The sequence below is a fragment of the Panicum hallii genome, chromosome 8, assembly GCF_002211085.1.
Source record: "Panicum hallii strain FIL2 chromosome 8, PHallii_v3.1, whole genome shotgun sequence".
NCBI lineage: Eukaryota > Viridiplantae > Streptophyta > Magnoliopsida > Poales > Poaceae > Panicum > Panicum hallii.
The window spans coordinates 464,216-478,996 of record NC_038049.1 but is presented as its reverse complement, the minus strand read 5'-3'; the positions used below and the strand labels follow the sequence as shown (position 1 = coordinate 478,996).

The following is a 14,781-nucleotide window of genomic DNA, read 5'->3' as shown; positions in this document are numbered from 1 at the left end:
AGCCCCATCAAAAAACTCCAAGGCCAAATCCAAGAAATCCAGTGCAGATGAAGACACACCAAGAAAGAAGTCCAAGAAGAAGGCATCTGGCTTCATTCATTGGGTCTCTCTTTTTGTCAAGACCTGGTTTAGTTACATTTGAAGTGTCTCTGGACATGTTTTTAATTATGCTCATCACAGTGAACTGTCAGTCGATTTGTGTCAAGTTGTTTGGTTATTGGGACACTTTTATGTCAGAACTTGGTCAAGTTTGTGTCTATTTTGTGGCTGCCCAGTTTTATTTGCCTTTTGTTGTGCATCTGGCTTTCGATCTTTTCTATTTAGTTTACCATGAATAATCACTCTCAGAATAGATCATGGAAAGTCCTCTCGTGGAATGTCAGAGGCCTTAATTCGGAGCATAAATGGAATGCAATTCGTGATAAAATAGTAGAATCAAAATGTGACATTGCTTGCCTCCAGGAAACAAAAAAAGATGTTTGATTCAATCTTTATCCGGAAAATCTCTCCAGCAGCTTTCAATAAATTTTCTTTCCTACCTTCAAGAGGGGCATCAGGGCGCTCCATAGTCATCTGGAAAGGGAACATCTTTGATGGGGACGCAGTTTTCACCAAGGAATATGCACAGTCAATCATGTTTACATCTCTGCTTTCTGGAGCTTCATGGCTACTCACAATTGTTTATGCACCATGTACTGATGAAGGAAAGAGGATGTTCACTACATGGTTTAGAAATATTCAAATGCTAGATAATGTAGACTGGTTGGTGGTAGGAGATTTTAATCTTATCAGGAAAGCTGAGGACAGAAATAAACCGGGAGCAAATGCAAATGAAATCTTCATGTTTAATGAAGCAATTAGTGCACTTGGTTTAGTAGAGATTTCTTTAAAAGGAAGAACCTTTACATGGACAAATAAACAAACCCCGCCACTGCTGGAACGCCTGGACTGGCAGCAGCTAAGATTATCATGGCTAAGTTTAAGAATCTGAGAAGAGTACTCAGATCATGGCAGCAGCATATCTCCAGCCTTTCTCTCTTGATGGAAAAGATCAAAGTCCTACTGCAGTTCAAGGAAATTCTGGAAGAATATAGGGATTTATCTGTTCAGGAATGGAATTTTAAAGCAATTCTAAATGAAAAGCTGTCATCTTTGCTAGATCAGCAAAGAATTTACTGGAAGCAGCGAGCCAATATTAAAAGTATTAAGTTTGGGGATGACAGCATAAAATTCTTTCATGCAAATGCAACAATAAAATTCAGAAAAAATTCTGTAGCATTCCTTCATAACAGTAATGGGGAATTGATTTCAGAACATTCAGGAAGGGCTGACCTTCTTTGGGAGGCATATAAGGACAGACTTGGAATTTCTGAACTTGCTAACATCCAATTGGACCTGCAGAATCTCTTGGAAAGATCAGTGGATCTTCAGAATCTAGAACTTCCTTTCGCAAAAGAAGAAATAGATCAAGTGGTCAGATTGCTGCCATTAGATAAATCCCCAGGCCCAGATGGGTTTAATACTAACTTCATAAAAAAATATTGGCACATCATTGCTCCTGATTTCTACAGATTGATGGAGGCTTTCTTTGAAGGTAATCTTTGTCTGCAAAGTATAAATGGGTCTTTCATTGCACTGGTACATAAAAAGGGCAATCCTCTAACAGCATCTGATTTTAGACCTATTTCCTTGCTCAATTGTTCCATCAAGCTTATCACCACGATTTTAGCTAACAGGCTCTAGAAAGTGATCAGAAGCATAGTTCATCAGAATCAGTATGACTTTATCAAATCTAGGACAATTCAAGATTGCCTAGCTTGGTCTTTTGAGTACTTACATCTTTGTCATAAATCCAGAAAGGAGCTGGTCATTCTCAAATTGGATTTTAAAAAAGCATTTGACAAAGTAGAGCACCAGCTAAAGCTACAAGTAATGAAGCACAAAGGCTTTGGCCAAAAATGGCTGCACTGGATGGAAATGATCTTCCAGTCTGGGACCTCTTCAGTCCTTCTAAATGGAGTGTCCGGAAAAGTGTTTCACTGTAAAAGTAAGACAGGGTGACCCACTCTCTCCCTTACTATTTGTGCTCGCTGCTGACCTCCTTCAAACCCTGATTAATAGGGCTAAAGAGCTTGGACATATAAGTTTGCCACTGCCAACAAGAGCAGGAACTAACTTCCCAGTCATCCAATATGCAGATGATACACTAATTATAATGGAAGCATGTGAAAGTCAGTTAACTCATCTGAAAGAATTACTAGATGCATTTGCATCTTCGACTGGTCTAAAGGTTATTTTTTCAAAGTCTGTCATAGTGCCCATTAATACTAACCTCCCTTGCCAACTGTTTGGGTTACTCTACTGGTTCCTTGCCATTCACTTATTTAGGCTTGCCACTGGGAACAACAAAGCCAACAGTGCAAGCGTTCATGCCACTGGTGAAGAAATGGGAAACAAGACTTCTAGTCACTTCCAACATGCTATCACAAGCTGGAAAATTAATTATGGTTAACTCAGTCATCTCTTCACTTCCTACCTTCATGATGTGTTCAATGAAATTGCCACTGTTGCTTATGGAGAGGTTCAGATATCAACTCAAAAAAGCTACCAAAAGCAGCTTGGAAACTAGTCTGTCTACCTAAAGAGGAAGGAGGTTTGGGAGTTCTTGATATCAGAACTCATAATGATGTACTTTTGCTCAAAAGCTTACATAAATCCCATAACAGAGAAAATCTGCCATGGGTCAATTTGATATGGGAGAACTACTATAAGAATGGCAGACTTCCAAGTGTAGTTAAGAAAGGATCTTTTTGGTGGAGGGATTTACTTAAATTATTGGACCTCTATAAAGAATGGCATCAGCATACTCCATGTATGGTTCTACCATATACCTCTGGGATGACATGTGGGATGAAGTTCTTCCAAAGATTACCTTTCCTGAGCTCTACTCATTTGCCCGGAACAAAAACATCACTCTGCAGAAAGATAAATTTTTGCAGGATCAACTGCATAGTATATTTCACCTCCCACTTTCTGAAGAGGCTTTTGTGCAATTTCTAGAGCTCCAAAGACTATTGCTCAATCTACAGAAACTGCAGAGAAAGATACATGGAAATATATTTGGGAATCAGCAGAATTTTCCTGCTCGAAGGCATACAAGCACTTGAAAGGACATGTAGATATTCACCGTGCATTCAGGTGGCTTTGGAACTCATCTTGTCAGTTAAAGCATAAAATCTTCTTTTGGTTGATGTTACACAACAAGCTAAGCACAAGAGGTGTTTTGAGAAGAAGGAACATGACTCTAGAGGATTATAGTTGTGCTATGTGTGATCCTGGAGCAGAAGAGACAGTGGAGCATCTCTTTTTAAAATGTTCATTTGCCATTAAATGTTGGAGCACGTTGGGCCTGAATAGTGTCCTTAATCTAGAACCTCTACAGATATTGGAACTTTTCAGAAACAGACTGCGGGTACCCTTCTTCATGGAGATTTTGATCGTTATGTGTTGGTCTATATGGATCTCGCGCAATGCTCTCATCTTTGAGACGACAGCAAAAAAATGTTAGAACAGTCCAAATCAATTTTAAAGCTGCATTTTCTTCAGTAATACATAGATCCAAGGCAAAGAATATACAAACCATGACAGCTTGGCTCCATATATTTGTAATATAGAATCTTGTAACTTTTCTTTATTAATATATCCGGTAGGGATCTCCCCTCCTGTTTTCTAAAAAAACAGAGATAGATGATGCAGATTCATGCTTGTTGCTTGCTAACAGCTTTGTGCTGCTGCTGCTGCTGATGATGATGATGAAAGCAGCTCATCCGATCCTTTAGGGTTCAAGAACTCGACGTTCGTCGCGTCATCCGGAGGACATGTATGCACGCGGTCGGACATCGACACGCCGGCGGAGGACGATGCCGGCGGCGGTCGTCGTTGGCCGTCGCCCGCGCAAACGGGGCCTCTACAAAAAAGGAAAGGATCGGGCTCGGGTAACTGGGCCTCATATTGGTGTATCGAATCCTGACCATACTCTTTAGATCCGACGGCTCTGGATAGCTCAGCCCGGACGGTAAATGAAATACCGTCCAGGGTCTGGACGTCTCGCCGGCTCGTCCGCGCTCCGTGTCAGGCGACCACACCGATGCGGCCAAGTAAGATTACTTCACCGGCGAGGTGTTCTCCGGCTAGGAGCGTGCGAGGGTCCTTCTCGATGGCCGTCGTGGCTGATCGCACAACAAACAAACCGCCGGCGATGGTTCTGCACCCGCACAACGCCGCCGCCATCTCCTGCTGAATCATGCTGATGGTTTTGCAAGCGAGCTGATGAATCTCGAGTTACAGCATGCTGCGTCGTCGTCTCAGCAGCAGTTAGGCCTACCGCTCCACCTCATCTCAACAAATTGAATGCGACGCGGCATCATGTCAATCCAATCCTAAAATCATTTCTGCCAATTAAAAGCTCGCGGCCATTGCATGCTCCCACCATGAAAAAAAATCATCAATCCCGGTCGTCGTCGTCTTCATCCATCAGCGAATTCGACGACCGCCTCCGCCAGCTGAGCACGCGCCCGATCCGAGGCAGCCTCATCACCGAGTTCGCCCGCGCCACACCCTCCAGGGCTCTCCACACCGTCGTCCCCTCCTCCGACGCTTCAACGCCACGGCCGCCGCTCACAACCTTGCGGAAGCTCCCCGTGAACGACGATACGGCCTGAGGCGCCTTCTCGTCGGGACGAGAGGCCGGCCTGTTCAAGAAGAGGCACACCACCGCGCAGTCGTCCACCATGGACGTCGGGTACTTGCGCCGCCATGATCGGACCGCACGGTCGATCAGCTGCCTCGCGGCCTTGGAAGGGTCGCTGGCTGAAGACACAATCTTCACCACCTCCTTGTTCGACAGCACGTCCCAAATCTGCATTTTTTTTTTCATCATCATGCTGTGCTACTATAGTCTAGCAATATTTTCTGTATTCTCTAGACAAATCAGATGTATAGAATAATGATTAAATAGGTGACGGTGATGTATTGGTTTCAAGCGTACAGTTAGCAGTCGCTTTTAATTTACCATAAAGGCTTTATCCTACTACTTAATCACACTCAATTTGTAGTAGCCCTGAAAAGGTGCAGAATGGAATCTTTCCTTTTTTTTAAACAAGGCGGACCACTGAAAATGGCTACAGAAATGATTTTCCAGCTAGCGTAAAATAGAACTTTTTTTGCTCATGCTAGTGTAAAAACATATTGTCCGAACAAATCGTTATCAGCTAAACCTATCATGAAATAAATCGATGACAGAGAAATGTCACTTTCAGTTAACAGTTTCTGTTGTCAGTCTAATCATAAAAGGGATTTATGCTATTTTGTACCCAGAACATTTGGAATACGATTGCAAAATTCTTCTTAAAATGAAGTGATGGAAATCTGAAATTGCCAATCAAATAAATGAATTTATTACCCCATCAGTTGCAAGCACCAAGAACTCGTCCTTTTCAGATAACTTCCTGTAGTAGACTTCAGGTGTACAGATAAGGCCATGGTTCTTCAGGCAGAAGTCCCCAAAGGCCCTTGCCATGGCAAGGCCTGGTGCATCCTGGTCCGGCAACCACATTCTGGGCACGTCTGGTTCGTCATCCATGGCGAAAACTCGCCCCTTGCAATTCAGAATCCTTGCGAGTTCACCTATCGCCAGTGCACAACAATGTACAAAATGCAATCAAGAAAGATACACACATATTTCAAGAACTGAGAAATGAGATGTTTAGATGCTAGCTCACTTGGAAGATCTGGCTTCAAGTCAGTGGTCAGTTGGACTGCGATCATACGGTCCTTGCTGTCCCGGGTACAAAGAACAGCACGCGAGTCACCCAAATTGGCGATAATCAAGTGATCACCCTTGACATGAGAAGGATAATTGGGGAACAGAATAAGATTTATACTTTGGTTATGTTGCTCTATGGATAATTGGGAATACAGTAAATAAAACAGGGCTTCCAACCCAGCTGGTTCAGTTCCTGCTCTTTCAGAATCCTAGTTTTACTGTGCACCAAAACTAGTACAGGATTACTGAGGGATAATAGTAGCATTAGTACCTGCCTAACAACAGTGACTGCTGTGGTGCCACTGCAAATGCAGTCAATTCCTGAATGTTGCCTGAGCTCCTCATCCACCTGATCAAATGCCTTCATAAATATGTTCTTCCAAGTTGACAACAGGAGCTTCTCATCGGTTGTATCATCACTAAACGAGGTGGAGTCTGACTTGTCACAGGAATTCAAATCTGTATTGCTTGAGTGGTCTTCTTCAGTTGTGAGCTTGGAAGTATGGGTTGAGGGATCTTCTTCTTCAGTTTTCGGCTTCAAAGCAGAGGATAGTTTCAAGGGAAGGGTGTCGCGGACACGGCGAGCAACTTGTCGGCCAAGAGGGCCATGCCCATCAAATACCCCGCAGAAGATGTGGCCTTTGTGGCCAGCAAAGTCCTAAGCATCTTGACACAATTGTGACACATGAAGATTAATCGAATTATTGTGCAAAAAGAGAAAGGCTAATGTACTTGCATTGGAGATGCTAATAATGTAGTACAAGATATGGAGGTGAATTCAAACATTCAGGACATTGGTGGGCAGTAAAGGTAGTGAAGTACATAACTTGAGGCAAATTTTAGTTTGTAAAAATTCATTTTTTGATTGCCCCCCTCCCTACATATTTCATTAGGCAGTAAATTTTAGTGAAGTACTGGGTAGAGAAGCTTGCAACAGCACCCAGAAACACAGGTGGTTGGAACATTAGGAGCATTTCAGGTTGCAGTAAGTCGAGACGGATCCAAAGGTGCATTGTTGTTAAACAATAAAACAAAGTTGCGGATGCAATGGTGTGGGGGAAAAAAGAGGGGAAGATTTGTGGATGCAAGTTGCAGTGGGTAAGCAAATTAAAGTTGGCATGGTAACAGTAGCAGCACCATGCCTTGCGGCAGCTTGTGTGATGCGAAAACGAGACGATACTTACAAGGAGGCCAAGGGACAGCTAGCTAGGCCCTCTGGGAGGTAGAGAGAAGTCACCTGGGAGACGGTCATGGCGTCCTGGTTGGCACCCTTCCATCCTTGCTTGGTGTGCATGGAGACGGCGGCGCTGGTCCAGAGGTGGTGGTGGAACAGGTCGTCGTGCATCCATGGGAATCCTTGCTCGCCGTCGTCGAGGTCCCCTGCTGGTGCCTTGGCCTTGCTGCAGCAGATCCCCATTGTTGCTGTTGGCTCTCCTCCCTCTCCCTCCTGTCCTGTCCAAGGAGCAGCAGGAGCCTTGCTTGTTTAATGGAGGGGAGGGATGTATCTCTGGTTGGTTCTCAATGTGGGTGGGGTCTCGCATTAATGAGGACGGGTAGGGAGTAGTGAGATCATGGAACGGACGGAATGGTGGCAAGGCATCACGGACGACGGAACAGGCGGGCATACAAGGCTACCAGGGAATGGATGGAGGCAATGGCAAGGAAGGAAGAAGGACGTTGCAGTGCAGCAGCTGCCATTTTCCGGTGGGTACGATGTTGAGAGGCTCGCTTGAACAACGCTTCAGGCAATTCATTCCCCTGCCCTGCCGGCAGTCCAGTCCTCCTGAAGCATGCCAATGGAGATGCCATCTCCTGCATTACTAGTTCTACTACTAAAGAACGGCAACGGATCGGAGCATCGTCCGACATCCAGCAGGCACCAGCCATGGTCGTCAGCTGTCACATGATGCCTGTACACCATGGTCGTCAGCTGTCCATGGCCGCCTACCTACCTAGCTGTCTCGACCTGCTTTGCCTAATTGCATTGGCATTGCACTTGCGGCGAGAAGCCTGCTGTGCTCTCGCTCCCTACCTTTCCGTGCCACTCTGCCTTCACTTCAGTCTGTGTGCTTGAGTTCCATGAATGGCAAAACCAATTTCCAACAACACCTCCAAACTTAAAGCATGTCACATGTGCCTACTCCTACGACTTCATTTTCAATACTTCCGCACAAACTACAATACCCTCGAGACTCATTCATACATCTGGACTGTGCAAACCTCCTCTGGTTTGCTGCTGCTATTTGATGACTCCACATTCTTTTCCCCTCCAAAACAGACTTAGTAAGCAGAGACAAGACATCACTTCAATACAAATAGGCAGTCAGGCAGATACATCCACAAGCATGTTTCAGTTTCGATTCCAAACACACGTAAGCCACTTAATTCCAGCATTCCAACCATCATGCACCGGTCATGACCATCACACAAGCAGTTGAAGCCATATCATCACACAAGGCTCTCATCACCCAAACCTTCAATATCAATCTCTTCCATTAATCTCTATATGCTGCTATACATATACAACACAAGAACTTCCTGATTTTGTTTGACAAAATTTTGACCTACTCCCTGGTTTGGACACTTAACCAAACAAAAGCTACTCTAGTCTAGTATACAACATCAGCATACCTCTCTTCATACTGAAGTATTGTCACAGTACCTCGCCAATTACTCTACAAAAATTTTAGCTCGTTCCTTAGGCTTCCCTTCTTGTGACTGTTGCTTCCAATAACGAAGCCAGCCAAGAATCCATCCATCGCCACAGCGCATGCCCTTTGCTTCCCACAATTGCCACACTTCAGGCCTTCTCATCGTACAAGAACATCTTGTGACTGCTGCTTCCACACATCACAAGGTTCCACCTCAACCTGCACAAGACCTCACCTATTGTTAGACACTTTGGCGTTCACAGGTTTGTAATTTTACTAAACGCAAATCCATCCAATGCTAAAGCTAATAAGAGGGCGGTGCTATGTTCATTTATTTTTCAATACTATCTAAAACAAAAGGCGAAGACACCACAATAAAGGGGGGCATAACCTCCTTGACGGTTAAACATAACTGCACAGAATAGTTTCATAGAACTAGTTTTTCTCAAGTTGACACAGTCTTGCCGGTGTGATGGACACAAGGATCCAACATAATTCAGGGACATACAGGCAAGGTAAAAGAACAATGCACAATACCTTAAATGGTTTATTGATCCACTGGAAAATACAACCCCGCGCCTCAACATTTTTGAGCATATGAGGAGGCATCATGGATTTGAATGCTTCATGAAGCTTCACTTTTGTCAAACCACCACAGACCATGAGAGCAGCTGTCAAGCCATTAGGTGTAATACCCGCTAAATGTACAATGGTCATGTTCTGCAAGCCACATATGCTAGAAAGTGAAAGAAGTCCAATGTCGGTGACCGAACAGTATGACAAGTTTATCTGCGATGAGACATACATGCTATCAGCACAACTGAAAGTAAAAACACATGGTACTACTAGATTTCAGTTTACAGGAGAAAGAGCTAATACCTGACGGAGGCTATGAGAGAACTGGGAAAGGTAGAGCATGCCCACATCATTAATCTCAAAGCATTTCTTGATATCAAGCTTGGAAAGCAGCCTGCAACCCATTGCTATTTCTGAGAGCCCAGCAGATGAAACCCTGGGGCAGCCACGAATCTCCAATGTATTTAGCTTTGTGCATTTTGAGAGGGACATCAGTGAACGGTCTGTTATTTCTGTACAGTAGGATAGATTGATAGATTCTAGCATTGGACTGCCTTGAGCAATCTGAATAACCCCATCATCACTAATGCCTCCACACCTGAAACAGAAACTACAAGTCAGCTTCGCGAGAAAACAAACCAAAGAAAGAAAACCACAAGGCACATCTAGTAATGACCTGTACAAATCAATGTCTCCGAGTTTTGGGCAAGATTTTCCAATGTGCGTCAGACCTTCATCACTTATCCTCAAGCAAATACCAATTTTTAGGCTCGAGAGATTGCTGCATCCGGCGAGAGCTTTCAACCCTGCACAAAAAATATTTATAGTCAACTTTATGTCGATTTGACAAAAAAGTATGTCAATAGCCAGTTCAGTAAGTACCTTCATCATCCAAATCACTGTCAGTAAGGTCCAACTCTTCCAAGTGAGAACAGTTCTTCCCGATCAGTTGGAGTGCTCCACTTGAAACATGGCTACAAGACTCCATCCTCAGAGAGATGAGGGAAGTGCATGAACTAGTGATGGCAGCTACTGAAACATCAGTGATACTGCGACAACAAGTGATGTCCAGCTTCAGCAGGTTCTTTAGTTTTGACACAGCAAAAGAGAGTTCAGTATCTGTTACTCCAGAGCACTTGCTCAGACTTAACTCCCTGATCGAAACACAAGAGCTTCCAATGGCTTTTAGTCCATCAGCCATGAATTTGCAGCCTTCCAGCTTCAGTATCCGCAGTTTAGTAATCGTTTGGAGGCTTCTCCCCATAGAAGGAGTAACCTGCTACAGGAAGGATGTAAATTAAGCTTCAAGGGCTCAAGTTATGCCCAGATGATACAACAATATGACTAGATGATTAGCTACTTACAGGACAGCAGTAGGAAAGATCCAGTTCCAATAGATTTGGTGTTGACTTCACCATGGATGAAACTCCCACATCAGTGACATTCTGACAATGAGACATATTAAGAACCTGCAACGGTGCAAACATGCAAGGTCAGTAAGCAGAGTTTTGTGCTACTATCAAACATATGTTTTAGTACAGCATGACTGGTTCAGATCAGGCATCTACAAAGTTCAGAACCTAATAGTGTCAACATGACTACTAAGACACCTGTAGTGATTTACTGCATTCTTTGTCAAGACTACCAAGAGCATCATCATCAATTCCAATACACCCCACCAGTGGCAACACCTGGAGATTGGGTAGCTTCATAATGGCAAGAAAGCTCTCTTTTGTGATCTGCAAGAATGCAAGATATGTTTCCATTAGTTGAGCACGGTATGATAGGTGCGTCTGGTTGGTACTCACGGGAGTGCAAGAGAAACTGAATCTGTAGCCACACAAAATGTAGAGACGAGAAGACAAAATAAATTGGGTACCCAAAATTATGATCCTTTGTTGCATAGATCAATTGCTATGTATAGATAAGAGCACTTGCAGATCAATAGTACGATACATACATTGCTGTGGTCCAATACCCTAAGCACACTAATTGAAGCCAGTAGATTTAGCAAGGGGAAAAAGAAAACAAAGTACTTGTAGTCTGATGGATTAAGAGGGGAGATCCCATGCCTTGATATCAAGAAAATTACTGTAGGAGGAAGGAATCAAAGACAGAATTTTCCGCCGCCTTGATCCAAGCAGAAAGGGTGAAGAAATCAAGAAAGCTGCGGCGCTCACCATGGTGTAGGAGAGATCCAGGCTGGTGAGTTTCTTGCACTTGAGGGCGAGGAGGTGGAGCCCCAAATCGGTGAGCCCAAGGCACCACTTGAGCGAGAGTTCCCTGAGGTCGGGGCAGCCGACGGCGACGCAGCCGAGCCCCATGTCCGTGAGCGGCTTGCAGCGCGAGAGAGACAGCCTCTGGAGAGTCCGCATCCGCGCCACCTCGGCCGCCGCGGCGTCCCCAAGATGGACCCCATTCGAGAGGTCGAGGTCGGCGAGGTCCGGGCAGGCCCCGGCGAGCGCGGCGAGGCCCGCGGCGCCGAACCCCCATGAGCGGGAGAGGTCGACGGCGCGGAGGGATGATCCGGATGGGGCGGCGGCGAGGGCGGCGTCGGGCACGCGCGCGCAGAGGGAGAGGTCGAGGCGGGAGGCGGACGGGTAGCGGGCAAGCGCGGCCGGGATGAGGTCGGCGCGGAGCGGGCGGAGGAGGCGGCGGTGGCGGGACTCGGCGGCGTGGCATGCGCGGGAGGCGAGGGCGAAGGACTTTAGCGCGCGCGGGTCGGCGGCGGCGACGCGGTCGAGGACGAGGAAGAGGAGCTCGTCGGCGAGCGAGTCCAGAGGGGGCGCGGTGGCGGAGGTGGGGCCGGGAGCCGGGGAGAAGCGGCGGCGCTTGTTGTTCCGGTGGGCTGCCGCTGCGGCCATGGGCGATTGATGTTGGTGGATTCTTGGTCTGAATCGGAATGGAGGGAGGGAGGCGGAGAATGATGGCCAGGCGATGACGCAACAAGAATAACTAACCAAGGAGAGAAGATGTGATGCCGAGAGTGCCCCTGGAACGTGTTGTCCTGGGCGCGGCGAGTTGCGCGTGTGTTTTCCCATGTTTGCCCCTAGGCTCCTGCAGGTTGGTCTGCAGTCAGTGGGGGTATTATGGGAAATCGACAAGTGGCATGGGAATCTGATTGGAGAGAAGGTACGGTACGGAGGGCGTACCTGCGGGGGTAGAAGTGGAAAAGGGGAAAAGAGTGAGGGAGGAGTGGAGTGGGGAAGGACGATGCGGGGGAGGACGAACGAGGACTGCATCGTACAGCCTGCGAGTGCGGACGGGTACGAAACGCCAAGCCTAAACATACCGGGTGCTTGGTGTACCCGTGCCACCGACACGTGGGCCCCGCGCCTGGGACTCATTGGAATCAGAGCGTGAGTAGAGCCGGCGACGCGTGCACTTACTCTAGAGAGTTGCTGACTGGTCCCGGCCTCCCCGGGGGCGGGGGCGGGGGCGGGGGCGGCTCGGCGTTCCCCGTTCCGTTCCGTTCGTGGTGTCTTTGTCAGCGACACGCAATCCCGTACCGTCGTGCCCACCGTAGTAATTTACCAGGTTCTACCGGTACGGACACTAGCTAGCCACAATAATTAATTAATTAATTCTATCGGGTTTGGACCGCCGACCAGTGAATTTGTATCCGCACGTCCGATTCAAATGGTATGTAAGGAATACACAGAAGGTTATACCGGTTCAAGCGGAATATCCTTGCGTCCAGTCCGAGCTGCTCGTGTAAGCGAAATATCCCTACGTCCAATCCGAGCTGCTCGTGTTCTTACACTGGTTTGCAGTAGCGGTTACAAACGGACGAGAGAGGGAGCGGACTCCTAAGTCTCTGGTGGCCAAGTGTCGCGTGAGCGTATGAGTGTTTGAGTTCGGTCTCCCCCTTTACGGGGTCCACCTCTTCCTTTTCATATGCCAAGAGGTAGGGTCGGATACATGAGAGAGAAAGGCAGAGAGGGAGTAGGTCGCCGGGATCCCGCTACTCCTCCTCCCTCCCTGCGTGTGGACCCCGTTGGCCCTGTAGATGATGATGGGGTGTCCCTGCGCTGCTCCATGGCGCGATGCGCGACGTGCGTCTCAACAGGACGGGTGGCGCGGGATCCGACGTGTTTGGTGGGCGATGTGTGCCCTGACGAGACGGGCAGCATGAGCCGCCGGCGCGTTCTATGGTTTGACCCCGACGCCACGGATGACTATGGCTTGTCGTAATGGACTGTCCTCTCCGGAGGTCATGTCGAGGCACGCCCTTACCTACCCTCGCGCCAGAGGTCTGACCCCGGTGCGACCTGTCATTTCGTGAGACCCTTAGGGCCCCACGTCTCTGGGCGGGTACAGCCGAATCCGTACCCTCAGGGTCAGGCGAAGCGGAGCTTCCCTACAGGATCGGGCGAGGTGGAGCTTCTCATATAGGGGTCGTGCTAGACCATGCTCGCATCTTAGGGTTCAGGCGAGGCGAAGCCAGACCTCTGGTGGTCAAGGGAGGCGGCTGGTGCCCTTCGTCTAAGCTTGGTATTGCGCCCCTTCTTTTAGTGGGCCGTCCGTGGCCACATCATAACTGCTGAGCTGCATATTTTGAGAGAGCTAATACGTAGTTAGCTTTCTAGAAAATATATTTTGGGGATCCTTGATATTTGCCCCGACACTGTCAGAGGGCTAAAAATTCACACAAAATGAAAATAAGCCAACCCGACCCTGCCACGTTCCACGGTCTCAATCCAGTTGTATTTTCCTCTTCTTCGTTTTTATTTTAAAAACCTTAATATGTTTTATTCGAGACCTTAGTAATAATTTTGATGTGCTGGCATGCTTGGATTTCAGTAGTGCTTATATGCTGCCGTCGTAGAGAAAAGTACAGTATATATGAAACGTATCATATATATGCTTCTTTTTTTAGCTAGGTAGCAGCATAACTAGGAAGGACAGTAGCTGACGATAGATGTGGACAGAGGAATTAAAAGAATGTTAGGTATTTGTCAATTACAGACCTAACTGGAGATGAGATGGTTCCACTTGCTTCCAAAAAGATTGGTACTCGAATAATAAGCTCTGGACCGTTCACAGTGACTGTTGGGCATCTAGCAAAGGCAGTTTTTTTGTTGCACATACCTAAACTCTGTCCATTCGGGCGGCCTTGTTTTGTGTTTCTTTCTTCAGTTTGAGTTTGAAACATTGGTTGACGTTGGTGGTGTGCGGAGCCGTACCTAAAAAGGACGACCCACTATGATCCGATGAATATGATGTGATGATCAGCAGCAGCAGCCCAGTCGTGACCTCACCCTGATAAGCAAAGAACTCACCTTGCTCTTCCTGGGAAGGCTCTATCTATTCTGGTTTGCTTTGCTTGGTGGTGCCAACTGCCAAAGTGCCAATGCCAAGGCAAGGCATGATGATCCATCCAGCACATGATGCCCGTCCTCCCTCCCTGCGCCTACCAGCACTCCAGCAGGCATCGCAACCTCCACCGCAGCAGCACCCTAGGCATCGTCCTCCATCCCTGAATTATCATCACAAGTCCTGGGCATCTTCCCTTCTCTTTATAAGTTCATTCTTCACAGAAAGTCACCGACCCATCAGTGTCTTATTCTGGGTAGTTCAACTCTCTACTGTAGTACCGTAATAAGCATCTCTATGACATGAAATCAAATGAAATATATATATATATATATATATATACACTCTACTGTACTGTACTGTACGTGAAAGCATAGCATGGAGTGAGCAAACTAAAGCTCTTTTCCTTTCCAA

At 46.8% G+C, this 14,781-nt stretch overlaps 2 protein-coding genes across 5 annotated transcripts; both read right to left on the bottom strand.

The window, feature by feature from the left end:
• Window positions 1-3,638: 3,638 nt before the first annotated feature.
• LOC112902545 (probable protein phosphatase 2C 73) lies at window positions 3,639-8,144 on the bottom strand. Of its 2 annotated transcripts, none has more exons than XM_025971669.1 (6): window positions 7,062-8,144; window positions 6,096-6,482; window positions 5,781-5,898; window positions 5,462-5,685; window positions 4,032-4,918; window positions 3,639-3,967 (listed from the first exon to the last, which is right to left on the bottom strand). In XM_025971669.1, exons 1-5 carry the CDS (start codon window positions 7,239-7,241, stop codon window positions 4,505-4,507), a joined length of 1,323 nt encoding a protein of 440 aa, XP_025827454.1. In that variant the 5' UTR covers window positions 7,242-8,144; the 3' UTR covers window positions 3,639-3,967; window positions 4,032-4,504. The 2 variants fall into 2 exon arrangements, with proteins under 2 accessions (XP_025827454.1, XP_025827455.1); XM_025971670.1 differs by having other exon boundaries at window positions 4,037-4,918.
• A 144-nt stretch (window positions 8,145-8,288) lies between these two features.
• LOC112902543 (F-box/LRR-repeat protein 3-like) lies at window positions 8,289-11,990 on the bottom strand. 3 transcript variants are annotated; one of them, XM_025971668.1, is made up of 9 exons: window positions 11,232-11,990; window positions 10,662-10,790; window positions 10,416-10,520; window positions 10,203-10,330; window positions 9,934-10,100; window positions 9,728-9,857; window positions 9,355-9,649; window positions 9,013-9,264; window positions 8,289-8,694 (listed from the first exon to the last, which is right to left on the bottom strand). In XM_025971668.1, exons 1-9 carry the CDS (start codon window positions 11,913-11,915, stop codon window positions 8,635-8,637), a joined length of 1,950 nt encoding a protein of 649 aa, XP_025827453.1. In that variant the 5' UTR covers window positions 11,916-11,990; the 3' UTR covers window positions 8,289-8,634. The 3 variants fall into 3 exon arrangements, with proteins under 3 accessions (XP_025827453.1, XP_025827450.1, XP_025827452.1); XM_025971665.1 differs by having other exon boundaries at window positions 9,934-10,330; XM_025971667.1 differs by having other exon boundaries at window positions 9,934-10,327; window positions 11,232-11,989.
• Between the last annotated feature and the right edge of the window lie 2,791 nt (window positions 11,991-14,781).